At 36.0% G+C, this 26116-nt stretch overlaps 2 protein-coding genes across 2 annotated transcripts; one reads left to right on the top strand and one right to left on the bottom strand.

Moving 5' to 3' along the window:
* Positions 1-4603: 4603 nt before the first annotated feature.
* Positions 4604-15286, top strand: LOC104885334 (UPF0481 protein At3g47200). Its single transcript, XM_048648651.2, is given in 5 exon segments — positions 4604-4842; positions 5048-5935; positions 5937-6348; positions 6616-7418; positions 15232-15286. Coding segments are annotated over 4 exon segments (1506 nt in total). The 5' UTR covers positions 4604-4842; positions 5048-5668; the 3' UTR covers positions 15256-15286.
* On the bottom strand, positions 11405-12149 carry LOC130592058 (uncharacterized). Its single transcript, XM_057396160.1, has 2 exons — positions 11739-12149; positions 11405-11649 (listed from the first exon to the last, which is right to left on the bottom strand). Exons 1-2 carry the CDS (start codon positions 12145-12147, stop codon positions 11633-11635), a joined length of 426 nt encoding a protein of 141 aa, XP_057252143.1. The 5' UTR covers positions 12148-12149; the 3' UTR covers positions 11405-11632.
* Positions 15287-26116: the final 10830 nt, after the last annotated feature.

The raw sequence follows: 26116 nt of genomic DNA, 5'->3' as shown, positions 1-26116 counted from the left end.
TTGCACTCAGACTGACTTAATACACAATAGCATGATTGTGATGTAAATCAAGATCACTAACTGGTCCTTTCAGCCGTATCCCCTCTTTAGCAGCTGCTATCAACGCCATGTACTCTACTTTAGTAGTAGACAAAGTAGCTGCTGCAAAGTTGCCTTCCAACTAAAGACATAACCACTAAGAGTAAATACATAACTAGTCATTAACCTCATACTATGAACATCTACAGCATAATCAGAATCAGAGTAACCAATGACTAAACACTGAGTATCATTTCCATAAATAAGACCAATGTCAGACGTACCTCTAAGGTAACGAAAAATCCCCTTGACTGCTTGCCAGTACTCCTTATCGGGGTCACCCATGAACCTACTAATTAACCACACTGACTGCATGTACAAGATCCGGCCTAATACAAACCATAGCATACATCAAGCTCCCTATTGCACTAGCATAAGGAACCCGACTCATGTACTCCTTCTCCTCAGCAGTCTTGGGTGCAAAAGCAACATACAAATGATTATTGGAAGCACTTGGAGTATCTATAGGCTTAGCTATCTTCTGAATATAACCTTTCTGTACAAGAAAAGTTTCTTCTGACCCCTTTCTCTATAGATCTCCATCCCCAAAATCTTTTTCGCAGCACCCAAATCTTTCATCTCAAACTCAGCACTCAGCTTGCTGTGGTACAAATAACAATCATCCAAATTCCTATTGTAGCCTAACTCAATCATATAACTGTCAAATCGCTTATACCACTGCCTAGGAGACTGCTTTAGTCCATACAAGGACTTCTTCAACCTGCAAACATAATCTTCTTTTCCAGGAACTTGGAACCCATCTGGTTGAGTCATACACAATCTCCTCTTCCAACTCTCCATGTAGAAAAAAGTTGTTTTCACATCTAGTTGCTCAAGTTCAAGATCCTGATGTGCAACTATTGCTAGTAGCACCCTGATGGAAGTATGTCTGACTACTGGTGAGAAAATCTCGTTATAATCAACTCCTTCCCTTTGTGTGAACCCTCTTGCAACAACCCGAGCTTTATACTTTACTCCCTCAGAAGGTGAGCTCCTTTCCTTCTTCTTGAAAACCCATTTGCATGTGACAAACTTCCTCTCCTTAGGACATTTGACTAGCTCCCAAGTATGATTCTTATCCAAAGACTCCATCTCATCTCCCATTGCAGCGAGCCATTGAGTGAACTCACTACCAGAAACAACTTCTTATAGGTGGATGGCTCATGAGGTTCCACCTCCACCTCCTCAAGAACCTGTAGTGATGCATAAGCAACTATGTCCTCAAAACCATACCTCTTTGGAGGTCCCACACCAACTCTTCTAGCTCTATCAAGTGCTATGCTTGGTTGATGTACTTCAGATGTGGTTGACTGCTGATTAGAAAACTCTTCGGTAGCACTATGTTGATCTTCTCCACCTTGGTGTTGTGATTCACTCTTATCATGAGTGTTTATAAACATCACTACTAACAGACACTACAGTAGACTTCACAAAAGAATTGAGCATAGACTTTTCATCAAATATTACACTCCTACTAAGTATAACACGATTCTCAGCAGGTGACCAAATTCTGTAGCCCTTAACTCCACTCCGAAAACCCACAAATAAACCCTTCTTAGCTCTAGGCTCTAATTTACCCTCATTTACATGATAATAAACAGTAGAACCAAAAGCTCTCAACAGAGAATAATCTGCAGGCTTACAAGACCACATCTCATAAGGTGTTTTACAATCAATACATGTGTGAGGTTCACGGTTGATCAGATATCAAGCTGTACTCACAACTTCTGTCCAAAATCTTCTAGCCAACCCAGCATTTGAGAGCATGCACCTTGCCATCTCCAATAGTGTCTGATTCATGCGTTTTGCGACTCCATTTGTTGTGGCGTATTCTTAACAATATGATGGCGATCAATCCCTTCATTCTTGCAGAACTCATCGAACTCATACCAACAGAATTCCAGACCATTATCAGTACGCAACCTTTTGATCTTCCTTTCCACTTGATTTTCCACTAAAACCCTCCACTGCTTGAAATTCTTAAAGGCCTCACTTTTATGCTTCATCATAATTACCCAAGTCATTCTTGAATAGTCATCGATCATCGACACAAAATACTTATGACCTCCAATAGATGCAACTCGGGAAGGTCCCCAACAGTCCGAATGGATATAATTAAGGATACCTTTCGTTGTATGAACCGCCTTTGGGAACTTGTTACGATGAAGAAAACTCTAGATCCCGCACCTTGTGCCCACATAGAAGATCCCTTTTTGACAGAATTCGCATCCCCCTTTCACCCATGTGCCCAAGTCTCATATGCCACAACTTGATCAACTCCTCCTTGTGAATCTCAGATGATGTAATATCAGCAGAACGTGTCATAGTAGAACTTTGAAGAATATATAAGGCACCATTTTTAATACCTTTCACACCCACCTTTGAGCCTTTACAGACACTCATGACTCCACCTTCACCTTGAAAACTGAAACCCTTGCTATCAAGAAGACTCAAAGATATCAGATTATTTGTCATTAGTGGAACATGCCTAACTTCGTTCAAGGTACAGAATGTACCATCATAAGTCCTCACCCTGATAGAGCCTATTCCAACTACTTTGCAGGCAGCACTGTTGGCCATAGAAACATTGCCCCTATCTATCTGCTCATAAGTTGAAAATCACTCCCTGCATGGACTAATATGATAAGATGCCCCAAAATCAAGAACCCACACTTCCCTACAATGTGATTGGTTATTAACTACTAAGGCCAAATTATCCTCAGAATTCCATTCAGTTTTTGCCAGAGCAGCAGAACCTTCATTCTTGTCCTGCTGCTTCTTTTTCTTAGGACATTTATTTTTCCAATGCCCCTTTCCCTTAAAGTAATTACAGACATCAATAGTTTTAGGACCCTTAGAATTCAAATTTTAAAGTTCGTTTTCTTTTTACCAAATTTCTTTTGTCCCTTACCATCAGTAACTACTAATCCAGATGCCTGATTCTCTGTACTAGAACCAGATGCCTGATGACGGACCTCTCTAGTATGGAGAATAGGTCTTACTTCTTCTAACAACAGACTATCTTTCCCAACAATAAAAGATCCACAAAATTCTCATATGATACAGGCAAAGATACTAACAATATTAAAGCAGCATCCTCATCATCTACTTTAGCATCTATATTTCGCAGATCTAGCAAGATAATATTCAATTTATCTAAGTGATCTCTTAGAGGCGTACTTTCGTGCATACGCAGGCTAAACAGACGTTGCTTCAAAAGCAACTTGTTGGTTAGAGATTTTTTCATATATAAACTCTTTAACTTCAACCACAGACCAGTAGCAGTTTCTTGCTCCGCAACTTCAGTAATTATGTCGTCAGATTGACACAACATAATTGTTGAATGCGCCTTTTCTTCCAGAACTTTCATCTCAGCGGTGATTGAATCCATTGACTTCTTTGCCAACGATGCCCACAACCCCTGTTGCTTCAATAAAGCCCGCATCTTGATTTGCCACAGACTAAAACTATTCCTCCCAGTAAATTTATCAATTTTAACATTCATCTCAAACATCTTTCTCACATAGATCGAACACAAAGCTCTTGATACCAATTTATTATAACAGACGTGAGGAGGAAACAAATAATTGAATGTAAAACAATAAAACAGACAGATTTACGTGGTTAACCAATTTGGCTACATCTAGAGACATAGAAAGAGAATATTTTATTGATGATATAAGGAAAAACAGAGTTACAGATGTTATATATGCTATCTCCGTCAAATAAACGATATTAGGTTAAATAGGAATTTAACCCGGCTAATAACACTTAACAAAACACGCGACGAACGATTCCGCTCAAATCACGAGTGGGGGCACTGGCCGCGAGTTGCGGTCAGCTCTCGGCGATTTCAACTGCGAGTTGTGCCGAATTCCGCGAGTCGTCATTTTGTAGATAGCCCGACTATAATATATTCAAGGCATATTTTCACATATTATTTCCCTTCTTTTCTCCCCTATTTTGAGAGAATTTGTAAAGCAGTAAAGTTGTAGTCACTATTTTTTTTTTTAGATCTATTTCCTAGGACCTAAAGACTAGTGAAAATGATTGCTAGACCTAGTTTTATGAACTAGTATTCTTACCTAAAAATAAAGTATTTTACTCTCTCTGTATTTTTTAAATTTTTTTTCACGTGGAATCCCGACACTATTAATCGTTAGAGAAACTATTCTAACTACTTTTTAAATTTCTCTCTTCCTAAATCTAGCCGTATACGTGCCAATTGACATATCCAACCCATATTCCGTATCTGGATCTGTGTTGGGTCGTATCAACTCTGTATGGCCAAATTGTTGTGTCCAAAAGATACATTTTCAAGATTGTCTTCCTAATTTTGTGGCAAAATATAGCACAAGCTAGTCTAACATCAATTTAGCTTTTATGCATGTATAATATAACTTTATTTTGTGGACATTAATTAAATTGGTTGACAATAGGATTTGTTCTTTTCATTTTATTTTTGCTCATTTTAGAATAAAAAAAGTTGAGAAACAAAAAAGTTTAGAAAAGTTGGAAAAAGTTAAGATAAGTTTAGAAAGAATAAGAAAAGTTTAAAAAAATAAGAAAAAGTCAAAAAAGTTGTGAAAAAATAAGAAGAGTTCAGAAAAAATGAGAAAATTTTCAGAAAGTCCAGTTCATGGAAGATAAGAAAAGTTAAAAAAAATATATATGAAAAGTTAAAAAAAATACACGAAGAAGTTAAAAAAAATAAGGTGGAAGGACTTACCTTTGGTCTTTTTTGGACGACTGATGCAACTTGAGGTCAGGGGCGGCTTTTAGCATGTTCAACATGTTCCATGAAACAGGGCCCCTTAATTGTGAGGGCCCCAAAATAGAGAAAGTTCAAGTAGTAAAAAGAAAAATTTTATCTACTTATTTGGAGTATGGATGAGCTATTACGTTACTGAATTCTTCAAATACGAAATCGCACAGGGTCTCTATATAGTTCGAGACGGGCCTGCTTGAGGTTTTCCTTTAACTTCCTTGAGCAGAGACTGACCACTGGGATATTGTTTTCCCTCCAGGACAGGGCTTTCAGAATCAGCCAGACTCCCAGGTTGAACTAATCTGAACTGTTACTGCATCATTTTGTAGGGAAGAAGGAGCTCGGTCTAACAATATGATCAACAGACCAAGTCAACTTTGAAGAAAAAAGATCTTCTGAGATTTCTAGGTATTATATTTAAATATTAACATTTGTGAGAATATGTATATTCTCTATCAATTCCCATTCAAATATCTTGTATAATATTCAGAGATTTATATCTCCACAGTCAATAGTTAGAATTCTTTTATCAAAGAAACATGTTGAAGTTTTGAACTGGTAGCTTGAGGATTGGTTGAATCAGGGACATCATTGAGCTTACACGTTTTCATATAGAATCAATCAAAGAAAAGTCAGACTACTAATGTACTTTCATAACTTCCAATAGCCATTTCCAAGAATTAGAAAATCTTGATCAAATCTGATTCTGAGAAGCCATATGAAAATATCACCCAGTATTAGCTTTGTACAATTTCTGCATATGCTTTCTGATTTCTCACTAACGGATGACCAATAGTGACCGCCTAAAAAGAAAAAAGAAAAATGGATGTTGTAACTGACATAACTACCAGAGCAACTAAACACTCAGATCAATTACCTCAAGAACCATCAGAGTGGGTGATAACCTTAAGAGAAAAACTCAAGGAAGCCAAACAATATGCTGCAACAAGACCATGGGAGAAGTGGTGCATATATCGAGTGCCTCGACGCCTAAGAGATGTCCAAGAGGACAGCAAAGCCTATGTGCCCCAGACTGTATCTATAGGGCCGTACCATCTCGGTAGTGAACAAGTTCGGGATGTAGACCGACTGACATAAGTGGGTTGCCCTGAACCAGATCCTAGAACATACAGGTCAGGACCTCAACCTTTATCTTGATGCCATCAAAGAGGCTGAAGAAGAAGCGCGCGCTTGTTATAAGCAAGAACTTGTGCATCTCAGCAGCAATAAATTTGTTGAGATGATGGTCCTTGATGGTTGCTTCATTCTTGAGCTTTTCAGAAGTTATCCAAGGGCAGGGGTAACGGGTAACCCCATTTTCTCTAACCAGAAAATCATTGATGACATTCTGTTAGACATGGTGATGCTGGAAAATCAAATTCCGCTTTTCATAATTGACAGACTCCTTAGATTAATGTGCATGACTGGTACCCCTGATGAGCACCAAAATGGGCAGGCTATGGCTTTAGCTGTGAACTTCTTCAATCCTGAATGGCTGACAGGTAATCCTGGAATTCCGCATTGATCAGAACATTGAAAAAGTAGTGTATTATAATTTAAACGTGTATTATCAAGACCTGATACCCTTCACATTCACAAAATATCTTTGACGTATTTTATAGAAACTATTTTTATAGAATCTTCGGGAATTTCCTAGCATAAAATCTCCAGATATCATTATGATCTTAGTGATTAACTGATTATGCATCTTAGCCTACAGTCCTTGACATCTTTTTCTTCATATCCACCTTAATGCAAGTTTCAAACAGGTAAACCAATGTCCATAGGAGAGTTCAATGAATTGAAATTTTCACTCCAGCAAAAAGAGTGCCTTCATCTCCTTGATGTTTTCAGGCAAAGTCTACTCCATGCAGGGCCCCAACAGGATAGCAATCACAGACATGGGTTTCCAAGGAGGGTATGTAATAAGCTTGTCCCCGGGTTTTTGAAGCAATGGTTACGTGATAAGCTTTTCCCTGGGTATCTGAAGCGACGTTTATATGCCAATAGAGCTCCAAACAGAATTCCAGGGCATGGACAAATCATACATAGGGTCACCCAGCTCAGAGAGGGAGGAGTAAAATTCACAAAGCGAGACACCAACTGTTTCTGGGACATCAGGTTCAAGAATGGAGTTCTTGAAATCCCTACAATTTGGATTCAAGATAGTACAATGACCATCCTCCTGAACGTATCTGCCTTTGAGAACTGCCATTTGAAGATAAATGATGCTATAATTGCATCATATGTGGTCTTCATGGAATGTTTAATAAAATCCCCAGAAGATGTGGGCCACCTTCATCGATATGGAATCATTCAGCATCTCCTTGGACATGATGGTGAAGTTGTTGACATGTTCAAGAGCATTTCTAAAGAGATACTAGTGGATGCACAAACTGGTTACTATTCAAAACTATCTGAGCAAGTGAATGCATACTACAACCAGAGAAGAAATAGATGGCGTGCAAGCCTGCTTCGCAAGTATTTTAATAATCCTTGGGCTATCATCTCACTGATAGCTGCTTTCATACTCTTATTACTTACTGCCATACAGAGCTTCTATGCAGTATATGTAGGAATTTGTAAGTACTATAAAGCGGAATTTCATGAATCAAATTCATAAGCACTTAAATCAGGATCACATGCATATATAATTAAGGATCACATACAAGTTTAGAAATAACCTTTGTAGCGTGATTTCCACAAAGCTTGAATGACTCGGATTGAGAATCTCAGATGTGATTCCTCTACTTAGTCCACCAACCCGATCAACACTCCACCAATGCTAGTTGGAAAGGAAGAAACTTCTTCTTTGTTTCTTGGAGTATAACGTGACTTTTGAAGAGAGAGAATAGGAGAGAGAAAATAATAAGAGAATAAACTGATGTTTTCTTTTCTGCCTAACCCAAATATTAAAAGTATTTAGGTCAGATTCTCTCCTTTTCCTCTCTTGGCCGGCCACCCTAGGGCCCTCTTGGGCTCTAGGTTTCTTTTGTTGATCCAAGTTTAATGTGTGACCTTGTAGGATCCGTTACATTGGGCTTCGGGTTTATTTATTTACTAATCCGAAGTTCTATAGCTTTCTCTAGCAAGACGTATAGACGACCCAATATAACGAACTTATTATCTCTATAATACGATCCATTATATATTAGTAATTGCATTTAAGTCGAGGACATAAATCCTTCAATCTCCCACTTGTCCGAGACGAGTGTGCAATGTTTTTATTCCTCAAGTCTCTTAATGTCTTAATTTGATAGTATGATCATATTTCTATATCATCCATACTAGCTTTCAAATTATTCCTTGAAATCCGAGTTCAAATTGTCCAACAAATGATCATCGAATGATCCATTTGAGCACGGCCATGCATTTTCAATTTTTTACTCTTCAAGGGGCCAAGACACCTATCCTATCTCATATAGGAGGACTTTTCCAATCTTGTAGTAACCAATACTCCCACTCAACTTTTAGCACAACCTGAATGCTGCCTTTATAGTCCCCTTTTACGGCATGACGTTTGACAGTATCAAAGCTATACTAATCATTGGGCTAAGTAATGTTCTACTCATGTCTCAGGAATCTACTAATATAATTTCGAAGTGTTAAAAACTTCTAAGTAGGTCAAGTTCGACTATGTATCAACTATACATGTCCATATGATTGATTAAACATCTCTATGTTTCCATAGCCCATGAAACGGCGCTATCAATCAATCTTATATGCTAATCCCTTTAATAAGTCATTTATGTCCAGTTTAATGACTTAGATTAGGAACTTTAATATTCTATGAATTCTGTTCACTTATGGTGTTTCATTCATCAAATCACATATTTGACAAAACCATAGAATTCAAGATATATTTTGGACATTTTATTTAATACCAAACCAAAATTAAATAAGACAAAATTTATTATCATAAACATAAATAGCAAAACCATGTCTTTACATTGTAATAAGTTTCTCTAAACCTAGTACAATCTAAAGCCACTCTAACATTTGCTTCAAGCCTATAGCCCTAGCGTGACACTCATGCTGTTGGGTGGTAGGTTTAGTTAGCGGATCAGCCACGTTCTCATCCGTATGAACTTTGCTTTGAGCTCTTCCAGCTCACTACTACTCCATTTAGACAACAGAAATACCCTGACTGAGAGCGGTAATCATCTTTGTCGATTTGGAAGTTTGCATCAATATAACCTTCAACAACCAACTCACTTTGTCCCCCATATACTAAGAACATAGCTTTTAGTCCTCCTTAAGTACTTAAGGATGCTCTTAGCTGCAGTCCAGTGTGCTTCTCCTGGATTTGCTTGGAACCTGCTACACATGCTCAAGGCATATGCAACATCAGGTCGAGTACTTATCATGGCATACATAATAGACCCTATAGCCGAAGCATAAGGAATGCTACTCATTCGCTTTAACTCATCAGGCTCAGTCGGGCACTGACTCTTGCTAAGCGATATGCCATGTGACATGGGAACGAAACCTCTCTTCGAGTTTTCCATGTTGAACCTTGTAAGAACCTTATCAATATAAGTTTCTTGACTTAGCCCAATCATCCTTCGAGACCTATCTCTATGGATTTAATTCCCAGTATGTACTCAGCTTCTCCAAGGTCCTTCATAGAGAAACAACTCTTTAACCATTCCTTGACTGACTCAAGCATTGGTATGTCGTTTCCCATGATTAGTATGTCATCTACATACAGAACCAAGAAGACTAAGCTGCTCCCACTAAACTTCTTGTAAACACAAGACTCTTCTTCGCTTTTGATGAAACCAAATTGTTTGATTGCCTCATCAAACCGAAGATTCCAGCTCCGAGATGCTGCTTCAATCCATAAATGGATCTCTGAAGCTTGCAAACCCTTTTAGGATTTTCTGGATCTTCAAAACCTTCAGGTTGTGTCATGTACACATCCTCATTCAAGAACCCATTCAAGAATGCGGTTTTGACATCCATCTGCCAAATTTCGTAATCGAAAAATGCAGCAATCGCTAAAAGTATCCGAATTGATTTAAGCATTGCTACTGGAGAAAAGGTCTCATCATAGTCTATACCATGAACTTGTCTGAATCCTTTTGCAACCAGTCTTGCTTTGTAGACATAGACATTTCCATCTTTGTCTGTTTTCAATTTGAACACCCACTTGCATCCAATAGGGTTAACCCCACAGGCAAGTCAACCAGTGTCCAAACTTTATTCTCAGACATGGAGTCTAACTCGGATTTCATGGCCTCAAGCCATTTCTCAGAGTCTGGGCTCGTCAAAGCTTGTTTGTAGGTAGTAGGTTCTGAATTTCAGAATTTTCAGTCATTAGGAAATCAACCAACCTTTTGTTTGGAATCCTTGGTCTACTGACCTACGCGGGGTCTGAGCATCAAGAGAAACGTTCTCTTCAACAGTTTGAAGATTTTCGCTTGATTCAACTTCGAATGGGACGGTAGGAGGTTCACGCGTTGAATACGTTATCTCCTCAACATGACTTTCGTCTTGTTGGGCCGTCTCTGACATGGTGTGAGCCACGTCCAGTTGTTGCTCATCTCGAATTTCTTCGAGTGTTATTTTACTCCCACTTGTCTTTCTAGAAACAAATTCCTTTTCAAGAAAGACACCATCACGAGCAACAAACACTTTGTTCTCTTGACGGTTATAGAAGTAATAACCCCTTGTCTCTTTTGGATATCCCACAAAGAGACATTTATCTGACTTGGGTGCGAGTTTGTCTGATAGTAACCGCTTTACATAGACCTCGCATCCCCAGATTTTTAGAAAAGACAAGTTTGGAGGTTTTCCATTCCATAACTCATATGGAGTCTTTTCTACAGCCTTTGACGGGCTCCTATTTAGTGTGTGTGCAGCAGTTTCGAGAGCGTATCCCCAAAAAGAAATCGGTAGATCAGCAAGACTCATCATAGATCGAACCATATCTAGTAATGTTCGATTCCTCCTTTCAGATACACCATTTAACTGTGGTGTTCCTGGTGGAGTTAATTGTGAAAGAATTCCACAATCCTTTAGATGATCATCAAACTCTTGGCTCAAATATTCACCACCACGATCGGATCGTAGTGCTTTTATTGTCTTACCAAGTTGATTTTGTACTTCATTTTGGAACTCTTTGAATCTATCAAAAGATTCCGACTTATGTTTCATCAAGTAAATATAGCCATATCTACTCAAATCATCAGTGAAGGTGATGAAGTAATTAAACCCTCCCCTTGCCTTTGTGCTCATAGGACCACATACATCTGTATGTATGAGTCCTAAAAGATCGCTGGCCCTTTCACCTTTTCCAGTAAATGGTGATTTTGTCATTTTCCCTATTAAGCATGATTCACATACATCAAATGATTCGAAATCAAATGATGGAATTATACCGTCCTTTTGTAACTTGTGAATGCGCTTTTGGTTTATATGACCCATTCGGCAATGCCAAATATAGGTTAGGTTAGAATCATTTGATTTCTTTTTCTTGCTATCTATGTTATAGACTTGTAATGATTTATCAAGCACATATAAACCATTTATCAAATTAGCTCTGGCATAGAACTATTATTGTAAGAAATGGAACAACATTTGTTCTTTATTTCAAAGCAAAAACCTTCAGAATCCAAAACTGAAACCGAAATTATGTTCTTAGTTATTGTAGGAACGAAATAACAATTATTTAATTCTAAAATAAGCCCAGATGGCAAGTGTAGACTATAGCTCCCGACGGCAAGTGCAGCAACTCGTGCTCCATTTCCAACGCGTAGCTCTACCTCGCCTTTTGCCAACTTCCTACTTCTTTTTAGTCCCTGCACATCATTAACTATGTGAGAACCACAACCGGTATCAAATACCCATAAAGAAGTAGAAGTCAAATTGATTTCTATAACATATATACCTGAAGTAGAAGCCCCAGACTTCTTTATTTCCTCCAAGTATATCGGGCAGTTCCTCTTCCAGTGTCCAATCTTGTGACAGTGGAAGCACTTGCTTTCCGCAGCAACCTTGGGCTTGGCGGTTGGCTTAGGTTTTTCAGCGACAGTGGCAACTTGCTTGCCTTTGTCCTTCTTTCCTGCCCATTTCTTTTTGAAACCCTTTCCCTTTTGAACCAACAGAACCTCTTTCTTTGGTTCAACCTTAGGGATGTTCCTTTCAGCATTGACCAACAATCCATGCAGCTCTTGCAAAGTCTTTTCAGACTCATTCATATTGTAGGTCATTCTGAACTGATTAAAACTTTCAGGTAGTGAGTGGAGAATGATGTCAGTAGCCAACTCGAGCCTATAAGGGAACCCAAGTCTTTCCATGTTTTCAAAAGACCCATCATTTCGAACACATGGGGGCCAACAGCTTGACCCGGCTTCAAGTGACATTCAAGGATCTCCCTGTTAGTCTCATACCGCTCAACTCGGGCCTGAGTTTTAAACATGGCCCGCAGCTCTTGCATGATCGTGTAGGCATCCTTGGTTTCGAACCTCTTTTGGAGGTTCGGCTCCATGGCTGCTACCATCAAACAAGTGATTGGTATAGACTTATCACTAGCCTGTTTTGCACGACGTTTTTCAGCGTCAGTTGATTCATCAGTTATTACAGGAAGCGGGGTATCTAAGACGTCCTCTCGACCCTCAAACCTCAGAACGAGTCTTAAGGTCCTTTCCCAATTAAGGAAATTTTCACCATTCAGTCTGTCCTTTTCCAGAAAAGGACGAATGTTGAAACCGGAGTTGTTGTTGTTGTTATTAGACATGATATCTAAGACAAGAAAAATAAGGCAAAGTTCAATTTTATGTTTATAAAGCAACCTAAAACATGTAAAGGTTTCTAGGTTGACCACCTATTCAAAATTAAAGTCCCCTATGAATAAGTGTTTTACAAGATCCTATCAACATGTAACACTAAGCAGACGGAGGCCTTATCATAACGTTACATTATCAAGGTAAGTAAACTCTTTTACTAATTATAACACTTTATAACTCTTGTTTAGATGGATAAACATCGCATGTTTAACTATCTCTTGCTTCAAAATTCAAAACGCTTTTGATAATTTTGTTAAGGACAACCAAACTAAGTTGTAAAATTCGCAATTTTACCTTATATCCCAAAATTAATGATAAACCCTGCGGAGGCATGACCTATTACTATTAATTAAGGGTTTTATAAGTACTTTATGTTTGGAAAAGCAAACCTTAATATTTACGGGGCCTAAGTTTATTATGTTGTTATGAATTAGTGAACTCTAGCGCCATCAAAACCAACATACAATAAACTTATAAGCATTTTAAAAATAATAAAATGCGAAAATAAAATGATCTAGTATGGCCCCTAATCCTAAGAACTAAGCATCAATGGCTCCTTCTTGGACTCTTCATGGATCTCCATCCACCTTTTCCATGGGCCTTCTCTTGATGGACTCTTCTTTGGATTACATAAGTATCAAAATAATTTAATAATAACTAAATTAAATAAATTACAAAAATACTTAACGATACGCAGATCGTATTTAAAATTACAAGAATACATCACGATACGCAGATCGTATTTTCTATCTTAATTTGGGCCATACTAGTCATACATAGCAAATATATCATATATAAAAGCCACATAATAATATCACATATTATACTTGCCAATCAATTAAAATATCAAATATTCTTAATTAAAGCAAGAAGATAAAATTTTAAGTAATATCTAATCACCTAAAGATTCTATCCCTTAAAACTAGCCTAATTAATTTTAATTAGATTAAAAAATCAGATTATGGATTGAAATTTATGACCAAGTCAATAATTAACATAATTGAAATTTACTTATCTTTCTCAAAATCTGTTTTCAAAAATAAAACTCCCAAAAGATAAAATAAAAAAAATTTGGCTGCTGCCCAGTCCTAAAGTCACGTTCTTTTATCAAATTTTTTTTTTTTTTTTTTTATTTTATTTTAAAAGTTGAAGAACCGTGAACTTAGTTCACGTTATTAGCCAACAACGCAAAACCCAGCGACTACCGGCAACCTTCAGGCAGCCTCACTGGCGACCTTACACCTCACCGGCGACTCGCCGTTCTTTCGCGAACCGACCCAGACGCCGGCATCCAGCAACTGCAGCGAGCAGCACTGCTTCGCACGTCAAACGTGCGTCGTGCTGCCGCCACGACCTCTATCCGACGCGACTGCTGGTGGCCAGCCTCGCGTCGCACTTCCCCGAGACCTCGCCGGCAGACCACAGACACCGGAGCAGCCACTGCTCCTGTCTTTCTTCCTTCAATTTTCTTTTTCAAATCCTTTTCTTTTCTTTTCTTGAAGGATATTAAAAATACAACCTTTTGTAAATTTAATTAGGTGATCTTGATTAAATTAAACATAACTCTTTATGCTTAATACAGAAAATTAGATTTAAAATCTCTATTTTAATTAATTTTCAGATTATTCATATAATTAATCACTAATTCATACAAAACACCTTTTATATGAATTTATTTCATACATAAACATTTTAAGCATGAAAATTTAATTAATAATATGAATTTATTTTCGAAATTTAGAGATCTAAAATCAGAATTTTTTAAATTTCGAAAATTAGGGTTTAGGAGGTTAAAAATTCGGCTATTAAATATTGAGAAAGAAAGTAATTAAAACTCTTTTTAACAAATTTCAATTAATTATTCAATCCATAATTTAATTCCTCCCCTTAATCAAATTAAAATTAATCATACATAAACTAAACTTTATGACCAAAAATCTATATGCAAGAGGCTAAAACTGATACCACTGTAGGAATTATAAGTACTATAAAGCGGAATTTCATGAATCAAATTCATAAGCACTTAAATCAGGATCACATGCATATAATTAAGGATCACATACAAGTTTAGAAATAACCTTTGTAGCGTGATTTCCACAAAGCTTGAATGACTCGGATTGAGAATCTCAGATGTGATTCCTCTACTTAGTCCACCAACCCGGATCAACACTCCACCAATGCTAGTTGGAAAGGAAGAAACTTCTTCTTTGTTTTCTTGGAGTATAACGTGACTTTTGAAGAGAGAGAATAGGAGAGAGAAAATAATAAGAGAATAAACTGATTGTTTTCTTTTCTGCCTAACCCAAATATATAAAAGTATTTAGGTCAGATTCTCTCCTTTTCTCCTCTCTTGGCCGGCCACCCTAGGGCCCTCTTGGGCTCTAGGTTTCTTTTGTTGATCCAAGTTTAATGTGTGACCTTGTAGGATCCGTTACATTGGGCTTCGGGTTTATTTATTTACTAATCCGAAGTTCTATAGCTTTCTCTAGCAAGACGTATAGACGACCCAATATAACGAACTTATTATCTCTATAATACGATCCATTATATATTAGTAATTGCATTTAAGTCGAGGACATAAATCCTTCAGTATATTCCTACTACAGGCCAAATTCTTAATCTAATGAAAATGAAATCTTGATTTATATGAGATCAGAGTATGGTTGAAAACATTATTTCCGCATACTTGATTGAATGTGTATATATAGGGATGTTTTTGCTTTTTTTATAATCGATTATGTGAAGTGGAAGCAATCACCTGATGATGGTAAAAAGAGTCAATTAAACAAGAGGTTGCAGCCATTCCTGGAATGCTGGAACTGATTGAATGACCTGTGTTACTCGAACTCAAGAGTTTGATAAAAGAGATTGAGAATGGGGACCGAGTACCCAACTATTTTCAGATAGTTCACTTTATCTGTAAAAAAACAAAGCATTTTATGGGTCTACCAATGATTTTTTGAGTATGTAATATGTATCCAAGAGACTTGGAACCTAAAGATCTGAAGTTAGGGCTAATGATTGGACATTATGCTCTTGAGCATTAATATCAATCACCAATCATCAGCTGTTGTTCAGTTTCAGCAGCACAATGCAGTGGGCATTTGCTTGTAATAATTCTTGATTGACAAATGAACTATCATACATCAACAGATGGATGGACACAAAATGCAGGACTTGAGTGGCTAAATTTTCACCTTCAAAAACAGGATTTATCTACTATGCAACAAGTTGATTAATAAGATAAAGGACATTAGCATACCTTTATAATATGCAAGTTGATATAATGATATTACAAGAGAAACATACGCAAAACTACAGGGCCTCCATTGCTTGCTCAACCTCACAACTATTTTTGACATAACATTGGATTTACCTTCCAATTCACCTACACCAGTCGAAACCACTTTGCTACTCTACTACTGTACTACAGTCTACATGCCTTTCAAGCATGGATTTATGGACACCTTTGTGCAGATTGCATTTCCATATCTCTCATGATAGGATGCATATATATGGAGATACTTGCACTTTTACAGTTCTGTAGTGAAAAGGCTATCTGAGAGACCTGTAAGTGCAGATATTTTAGATTAATTTTTATGTTTTTGCCGGTTCCATTCTGCATGTACATTGTACCCATGAAAGAAACAAGTTTGCAATTTACACAACTTAATATGGACCTCTTTCTAGAATAGCACCTCATTTCAAAATGCATTGACAGATTAGTGAGCCTAGGTGATTTTATATTCCTTTTTCTTTTATTTTGGCTAAGCAACCTTATGGACACTTTGCTACTACTTCATGTTGAGACTTGAGAGATAAGAGGGGGTTTTGCTTCAATCATACAAATCCATGAGGATTCCCCTTTCCATTTTTTTTTTGGTTATTCGATCATCTATAAGTTGGATGTTTATCCTAGTCAGTTGTCACAATTACAACGAAACCTACTTTGTCTACCATAAGTGTGTTATGAACAAAGGCGACGTACGATCACTATCTAAAATAATACTACATTTGTCCTTAACTAATAGGTCACATTTGACTTCCTCAAAAATTTTGAACTTTGACCGACAATCTACTTTCATACACAAAATGTGAAACTAATATCATAAGATTTCACGTGGACTACCTTCATGAAGGTAAACATTGATAACTTTCTATAAATAAACTAATAAATAATAAATAATGTGTCCAACATCATAGACCACAAAAATATCATAATGTAGGCCTTAATGAGAGAAAGAGTACTAGTAATGATGCAATACTACTATGGTCTATGGACATTGATAAGGGAAAGAATTAAGGTCATAGGTGATAAAGTAAGTATGGAAATGTTTTATTTATGCATTGTTCCGTTAACTGTGTTTAATTTAAGGTCATCATAATTCAAGGACATCCTAATAATATGTTGGGGCATTTATATTTGGATTGTTTAGCCTTATACCCATCCTTTGAGTTGGTGTGTCCTGGAGCTAGTAGCCTAGCGGGGATTGGTCGGACCAATCAATTATCTATCCTAATCAAAAATAATAATAAAATAATTCAGAAACATCCACCTTTATGCATTGTCCATCTCCTTTTATGAATTTGGTCCACCATTCTATACTAGTAATGTTTTAAAACAGGATATTCCATTCCACAACATTGTAATTTGGGTGATATATTTATTTGTGTATAGTGCCCTTATTGTGTTTAATTAGGATTCCGTCTATAATATTGAAATCTGTATGATAATCTGAAATACAACTCATCCCAATGTAGGGCTTCAATCATACACTAGCAATTAGTACAATAAAAAGACGACTTTTCTTCTCCCTCTCTCATAACTTTCCCTTCCTCTCTCATGCCTTTAGTTATTCCTTGATTATGGTGAAAAGCAAAGTATGCAGATTAATTGGAAACAAAGGTAGTAAAATAAGGATCAACTTATTATAGTGGATTTTTCATAAAGATTTGACATTTTCCAAAAAAAAACTAGGTTTGACTCGGGTTGCAACAATGAGTTTCAAACTTCTTACACAAACATACTCCCTCCGTCCCATAATATAGTGCTTGTTTCTTTTTTTCACGGGAATTAAGGAGGAGGGAACAAAATAAGGAACACAATCAATGACTGATTATTTGGCACGGATGATAAGTGAGGGATATGTAAGGTTTTTATTGAAAACATCAAAGCATTTGTAGCATCTTTCATCTGAACCGTACAACTAGACTGAATTGAAAAAAGTAAATACCTAATCCTAACATATAGAAACTGACCAATGAGAATGAGTTCTTTCTTTTTTTAATCCAATGACATTACAAAGATTAGTGGCACACAGAATGCCACTAATCTACTGATCTCTAATTAAAAAAAAAACTTCCCTCCAAAAATCTGAAAAAACTCTCTAACCCTCACTATATATACAACACTTAGGCTATGTTTAGTTCACCTGAAATTTTCTAATCTGAACTTATCTGATCTGAACTTATTTTTTCTGATTTGATTTGATCTGAACTTATTTTTTCTGAACTGATCTGATTACAAGATCTTATCTTTTAGATTTCTCTCAATATATAAGAAAAAATATAGTCATGTGGGGTCTTATTTGATTCGTCTCAATGAATACTTTATTAATATTCAATTATTATAATTTTTACTAATATGTAATGAAAGAAATTTAATAGTAAAAATGAGTTTTTAAAACTGATAGATCTGAACTGAACTTATTTTTTTTGATCTGATCTGATCTGATCTGATTAGATCTGAAATAAGCAAAAATAAGGTGAACTGAACATAGCCTTAGAGAAACCAGAAAATCACACCACCATAAAACCCCCCAAAAAGAAAACAAAGGTAAAATATCACAAAGAAAATTCAATTTATTAACTCATCTGCATCATTGTCCACTGTTATGGCTTCAGATTTCGACTTGAATGCTACTTGGTGTCCAGATTATCTGGGCCTTGATGATGAGGAGCATGACTTTCCAGCTCACAATGAGCAAGGGGACTTTGATCTTAACTTGGAGCCACATGAAGATGAGTCAAGCTTCATTCAACAAACTGAAGTGTTTGAACACCAAGCCAACGATAACACGTTGGTTGCAGTCAATCATCACAAGCACAACAGACTCAGCAGTGAGGACAATCTTCAGATATTGTGTTGGCTCCTCAATAAAGCAAAGGCAGGTAAACTGAAAAGGGACTCAATCAAAGATGCATCATATTTATTTAACTTATCAGTTAGATGTATGCATTACCAGCATTTGGAACACAACCACAAAACAGAGTTCTTCCATGCAAAGGTATAATGTCTCAACTAAATTCCAGATTGGAAGAAAGAGAATTCAAGTGCAATTAGATGAAATTACAAAACTGAAAATGGGAGAGAGGTCATGTATTATAGACTTGGCAACAATGCTTAACATGAGTTAAAGCACGGTTCATAGAATGATAAAAAGGGGACTAATAAAACCACACACTAATTCACTTCATCCGGGATTAAAGGAACCAAACAAAATTGAAAGACTGAAATGGGTTTTCAAATTGTTAATGGGAAACACACTAGAAACCATGAGAGAGTACTACCCCATGTATGATCGTCCACTTGGATAAAAAATGGTTTTATCTAACTACCAAATCACAAAGGGTCTATCTGGCAAAGAATGAAAGGGGTAGATAAGGGCAGCAAGTTCCAAGTCCATTCCAAAGGTGATGTTCACAGCATGTGTAGCAAGACCAAGGTACAACTCAGCAGGGGAATGCACATTTGATTGGAAGATTGGAATCTTCCCATTCACATACCAAGAGCCAGCAAAGAGAACATCAAAAAACAGGAAAAAAGGAACCATGACAACCAAAGTGGTTGAGAGTGTCAACCAAAAGGTAACAAGGGACAAGCTGATTAATGAAATAATTCCAGTTATAAAGGAGAAATGGCCAAGAGATGGAGGTCCAACAACCATTTTCATACAACAAGATAACGCTAAGGCACACATCACTCATGAAGATCCTGAATGGCAATTAACTCATGAACAAGATGGGTTCAGTTTTATTTTACTTCAACAGCCTCCTAACAGTCCTGATTTAAACATCCTTGATCTTGGTTTTTTCAGAAGCATTCAATCATTAATGCATAAAAAAATGCCAGCAGATATAGACAAGCTGCTTGAAGCCGTGAACCAAGCATTTTATGAATTGGATCCCAAGACTTTAAGCAATGTGTGGATGTCATTACAATATGTGATGAATGAAATCCTCAAGGTTGGTGGTGGCAATGATTATGATTTGCCTCATTTTAATAAGAAGAAATTGGAAAAAACAAGGAGTTCTAAGTGATCAGGTCAAAGCACCAATGTGGGCAGTTATGGACGCTTGGGATAAAGTCCACGGACAAGCATCAACATCACAGCAACCATGAGCAACAAAACAGAACAACTGAAGGGGGAAGAATTTTGTTTTTTGTTTTTAGGGTGAGTTTGTAATGGTCATTTTTTGTAAGAGAACAAAAATCAAGTTGTAATGGTCAGTTTTTGTAAGAGAACAAAAATCAAGTTGTAATGGTCAGTTTTTGTAAGAGAACAAAAATCAAGTTGTAATGGTCAGTTTTTGTAAGTGAACAAAAATCAAGTTGTAATGGTTAGTTTTTGTGTTTCAATGAAGAGGCTTGTTTCTAGTTTGCTTGCATTGGAGTATATACAAAACATTTGCTCAAAACTTAAACATTAACCAGAAGATAAGAGTGAAATAAAGTGAAAAAACTCAGAAGTCCCCATGAATCAGTACACAACATGCTCAAACCAACATCACACTCAACCACAACCCCAAATAGCCTCAATCAGTCCTTAAAAGGACTGGTGGCATATTAACGATTGAGGAGGTGATTCAAGGGAGCTTTGTATGTCATTCAATGATGGTTTCATCATAAACTTTTTAAAAACAAGGTTTCAAATGAATAAGGTTTAATTAAAGTAAATGCGAAAGAATCAATTAGGCTTAAAAAAAGAGATAAGAGTGAAATAAAATGAAAAAAACTCAGAAGTCCCCATAAATCAGTACACAACATGCTCAAACCAACATCACACTCAACCACAACCCCAAATAGCCTCAATCAGTCCTTAGAAGGACTGTGGCATATTAAGGATTGAGGAGGTGATTCAAGGGAGCTTTGTATGTCATTCAATGATGGTTTCATCATAAACTTTTTAAAAACAAGGCTTGAAATGAATAAGAATCAGTTAAAGTGAATGCGAAATAATCAGTTAGGCTTAAAAAAAGAGTTAAGAGTGAAATAAAGTGAAAAAAAACTCAGAAGTGCCCATGAATCAGTACACAACATGCTCAAACCAACATCACACTCAACCACAAACCCAAATAGCCTCAATCAGTCCTTAAATACCAACCAACAGGGGGCTAAATCAAACCAACATCACAATAAAAATCCATCACAATTCGAGATAAATATCAACCAATAGGGGGCTAAATCAAACGAACATGCACACTAAAAATCCATCACAATTCGAGATAAATCACAACCAATAGGGGACTAAATAAAACCAACATCACACTAAAAATTCATCACAATTCGAGATAAATACCAACCAACAGGGGACTAAATCAAACCAACATCACACTAAAAATTCATCACAATTCGAGATAAATCACAACCAACAGGGGGCTAAATCAAACCAACATCATAGAAAATTGATCACAACAACTAGATTCAGACCACAATTTCATCAGATGCGTAAGATGCAAAGAAAATTGAAATACAAAGAAAAGGGACTTAGCTACTGGACTCGGCATCAGATGCGTCAGATTCAAAATCCTCCACATCATTTTTTTTTTGCAATATCTTCATTAACAACAATAGTAGAAGTAGCGTCAGTTTTCTGCCTTGTACCATCAACACCATTTTTAGTGCTCTCAGATCCACCACCAGAAACAGATGGACGATCTTTGATAATTAGGGTTTCAGTTGGCGGTTCTTCATCGAAAAATTCGTCAAGAACTTCAGTAGATTCAGATCGGGGACTATATGTGTGGTTTCCATCACAATCAGCACATCTCTCACAGTTTGGATAATTCGAACAACTGTAAGTAGAGGATGGAAAATTATCCCCAGAAGAGTGAGAGAAACCGAAACTCATATCCTTCAAATGAAAGAGATGTTGCTACTAAAATGATTTTAAGGTAAATCACCACAGATTCATGTTTATATAACCATAGATCTTGGATTTTTCGGAAGAGAAAAACAGAGGTAAATCGGTGAAACTGAAGAATGAATTGAAGATGAAATTGAGAAGTGTAGTTAATTTTTGTTCATGAAACTCAAGATATAACCAGAAAACGAAGCAATGCATAATTTTTATGGTTTCAAATGGAGAGATGAGGGGGGAGAGAGAGAGAGAGAGAGAGAGAGAGAGATAGATAGAGAGAGAGAGAGAGAGAGAGAGAGAGAGAGAGAGAGTGAAAGAAACTGAGATGGGAACTAGAGAGAGATTGAGATGGAAACTCGGATATTGCATTGGAAAAGGTATAAATTTAATAATTTTTTATTTGTAAAGCATTAAATGTTGGTACAGTTTTTCAAGGCAATCCGAGACAAAAGTGGAAAAAAAAATACTGAATGAGGGTAAGCTGGGGAATTCATACCATTTTATAATTGGAAAGGGGAGAAACAAGAACAATTTTTTGGGACACCCTAAAAGGAATGTAGGCACTATATTATGGGACGGAGGGAGTAATAATTATGACTTATAAGCTGAATGAGCTATATTCCATTGGCATAAACATTGACAATAAATTTAGTTACAGTATTACACTAAAATTAAATAAAATTATATAAAAATTGGTGTTGTCTTTGGTAATGTAGGTAATGAAAGTAATAGAACGAGTGCTTCGTCTTCCTCATCTACCTTCACATCTATATCCTTTAAATCTGATATAATCCTATCACACTTATTGATATACTCTCGAATTGAGGCGCCTTCTTTCATCTTGCATGTATACAATTTTGATTTTAAATAGATCCCGTTGGTTAGAGTTTTCGTCATGAAGTTTGTCTCTAACTTTGACCATACGCCAATAGTTGTTGCTTCTTCATTCACCAAGAATAACGCAACATCCCTCTCAAGGAATAAGATTATAGCCGTTCGTGCTTCAAGATCTAACTCTTCCCAATCCTCATCTTTCATGTCCTCGGGTTTTTATTCTTTTCCTGCCAATGCCTTGTGCAACTTTTGTGATATAAGCAAATTTTTCATTTGTATCCTCCAATAGCAAAAATCATTTTTCCCATTGAATTTTTCGATTCTATATTTCTCAATTTTTACTATTCCACTAGTAGATGTCATTATAAATAAAAATAAAAAATTTAACCACTTAATATTTTGACATTGGCTCCGATACAAATTGTTAGAACTCGCAGCGGAAATTCGACTTCTACTAGATAAAATGAAATCGATACTTCACAAATAAATAATATTTTAGGGATAAACAAACAACCACTATGAAGCAAATAATTAAATGTAATGTAAGAAGAAAAAAACTTTTCTTAAACTAAGCTTTCTGATGTGAATAATGAATTAAATTTCTACACTACAAGATAAGCTATTTATAACAATTTACATGCTCTAAAAAAAGAACGACTTAAATTCTTTTACTAAAGAAAACAACGAAACTTGTTTTATGTTGGAACACAAGGTGACACTCACACTGATATTTTAGCATTTGAAACCATTCTTAACAGACTTGAAACTCAAGTGTGATGTTCCTGGCCAAATATCTTGTTGGTACATTACATGTAATCCATATTGTCATTCTGTTTCTTACTCGACAATATTTGCAATGATGTCGGGAATAATATTTCTTTTGAATAGAGGCTATATGACTTTACCCTTCCATTCCAGACATATCTAGGTCCACCACTTCCAAATAGGGGTCATATTGAGGATTGAAAATATTACATGAACAACATAGTTTTATAAATTGTTATAACCTGACGATTATCTATGTGGACTGATCTTGGAATTTGATGTATTTATGTAAACTGAAATATGTTTGTTGGCTTTATATGATAAAAATGATAGGCAATAGCCCCGCTTAAACCTGTGCTTTGGTGAATTTATTTGTTAGGGCAAATGTGGTAAAGATAGACTAACAAATCATTTGTATGGCAGAGAAATAATTTGGCACTCTTGTACAGGGAGGCCACGGGATGAAGTATTATTGGTGTCTGTATTATATGGTTTAAAATAGACAACATTCCTAATTCCTAATGGACAGTCTGCGTGTTTGCAAAGTGAATTGCCAGTCAGTCATAAAGTGTTGTTCCCTTTGCATTTCCTCAAATGCAACATCTATTTACGGACCATTATGGACTTGCTTGAGGAAGAAAATATCCAAATCCCTTCATTGATCTGCTTTAGCTGTGTAGACGGTGTGCATGCCACTTCAGGTAGAAAACTTTGAAGAATGTCTCAATGTTATCAACGAGAGTAAGAGAATTGTGATGGTAGGAATAAATTGTGCACCACCACACTATGTTGATGGTCTAATTTGCAAATTTAAGGAGGTAAACTACAGTAAAAGCTCTGTTGTTTGTCTGTTTACGGTGCTTCTGTCCTTGCCAGAGCTATAGATTCTCTATAGGATTTTTAATTCTCTTCCTTTTCAAATCATGCAGTTGACAGACAAGATGATAGTAATTTATCCCAACAGTGGTGAGATATGGGATGGCAAAGCAAAGAGATGGCTGGTAAGTCACTAGCTTCCTCTACTTTATACACGATTCTGATTCGTGTTAACATAAACTGGTATTAGAATCCCAAAGTGATGTTGCTAAATGATTTTCATTGTGTTGCTCGATTGGATGTTGCAGCTACCTAGATGCATACATGCAACCCTTAGTCGAGGAATAGAAGCAATTATGGGATGTTGGAGCAACAACTTATGATATTTCTAGGAAACACCCGTGACAGTGTAGTTTGTTTGGTTTTGGCAACTAGATTACTAACTTATAGTTTCTACATACTTAGTCTAACTATATATATGCATTTAGTGTCTATTTATCGGCATATATTTGAATTGAGTGACGAAATCTAATCGATTTTCGCAAAACTTCTGTTATGGCACTGTGCCAGGCACTGTGCGAAACACTCGTAAATCTTTGATTTGAGTTTTTGCGAAAATTAAAACGAAAACTATATGAAATAAATCACTCAAACACAAGATATAACGTAGTTCAATCTCACCTCTGAGATCTACGTCCACACGAACCAAATTCCTTTATTTTGACTCCTAAAATATCAACCTCTTGATACAATAAGACTCCTCCACTACTAACCCTAGTAGTGCTCCCCAACACTTAAATCTAAGTGTTGCCACTCTCTATAATGATGAAATTACAGAAAGAAAAGATCCTCAAAAGCGTGCTTCTTATTCAAGCAAATTAGAGGACAATTACAAACATTATTTAGTTTCCTGACCTGACTAGAACTGTGCCATACTCTGTGCCTTAGGAAACTGTTTTCAATTCTAAGAATCTCTGATTTTTTCTCTCTGAAAACGTGAATTTTAAAATTGAATTTTAATCCCTTTTATAGTACATGGACTGGTCGAAAATCCTTCAAAAAAATATTTATCTTTTACTCCTTAATTTAAGGGGTAAAACCTTTTCCTTTTAGAAAATAAACTTTATCCTTTTCATCTTTATCTTCAATTCTAAAAGGATAAGTTTTCCTTAAATCAATGTTTATCTATATCTTTGGATAACCAATGGATTTTCGTTTTAACTCATACTCCTTTATTATTTCTAAAATTCTTTTTCCCAAAAATATTTTCGAAAATCTTATTTTTATCAAAAACTGTTTTACTCGGTTTTTATCAAAACACATTTTAATAAAAATTCTTTCATAAATCATTTTTATTAAAACTTTATCATTTTCTTTGATAAACTTGAAATTCGAATTTCTATTTCCTTTTAATATAGTTATATGAAATTAACATAATTATTTATTCCATTAACTCTAAGAAAATAATAATTATCCTAATTTTATATTTCTATACCTGGCACATAATATATCATCTAGTTCTAGCATTTTACATTTTGCATATGGTAACTAAACTTGGAATTCAATATAAACTTGGACTTCAATCTTGATTCTTCATTTTTTTTCAAAATCTTCATTTATTTATTCCTTTCTCAACCATCTGTCATACACACTTCTTTTCTTTCCAACAACTTCTTTCTCTTTTCACATTAATTTATAATACTTAAATTAGAGAATTAATCAGTTTGTTAATTATAACCATATATTCTCACATACCTCTTTACCAGAATAGCACCTCATCTCAAAATGCTTTGATGGACAAGTGAACCTAGGTGATCTTTTTTTCCTTTGATTTCCTCTTATTTTGGTTAAGCAACCTAATGGACACTTTACTGCTACTTCGTATTCAGAGATAAGACTATAATGGGTTTTTTGGTATAATCAAT

This window comes from Beta vulgaris, chromosome 7, assembly GCF_026745355.1.
Source record: "Beta vulgaris subsp. vulgaris cultivar EL10 chromosome 7, EL10.2, whole genome shotgun sequence".
In the NCBI taxonomy this organism is placed as follows: domain Eukaryota; kingdom Viridiplantae; phylum Streptophyta; class Magnoliopsida; order Caryophyllales; family Amaranthaceae; genus Beta; species Beta vulgaris.
The sequence above is the reverse complement of the archived record's forward strand: the minus strand, read 5'-3'. Positions and strand labels throughout refer to the sequence as shown.

Coding starts and splice junctions, on each gene's coding strand:
- LOC130592058 (XM_057396160.1), bottom strand. CDS start 12,147: ATGGAAAGACTTGGGTTCCCTTATAGGCTCGAGTTGGCTACTGACATC.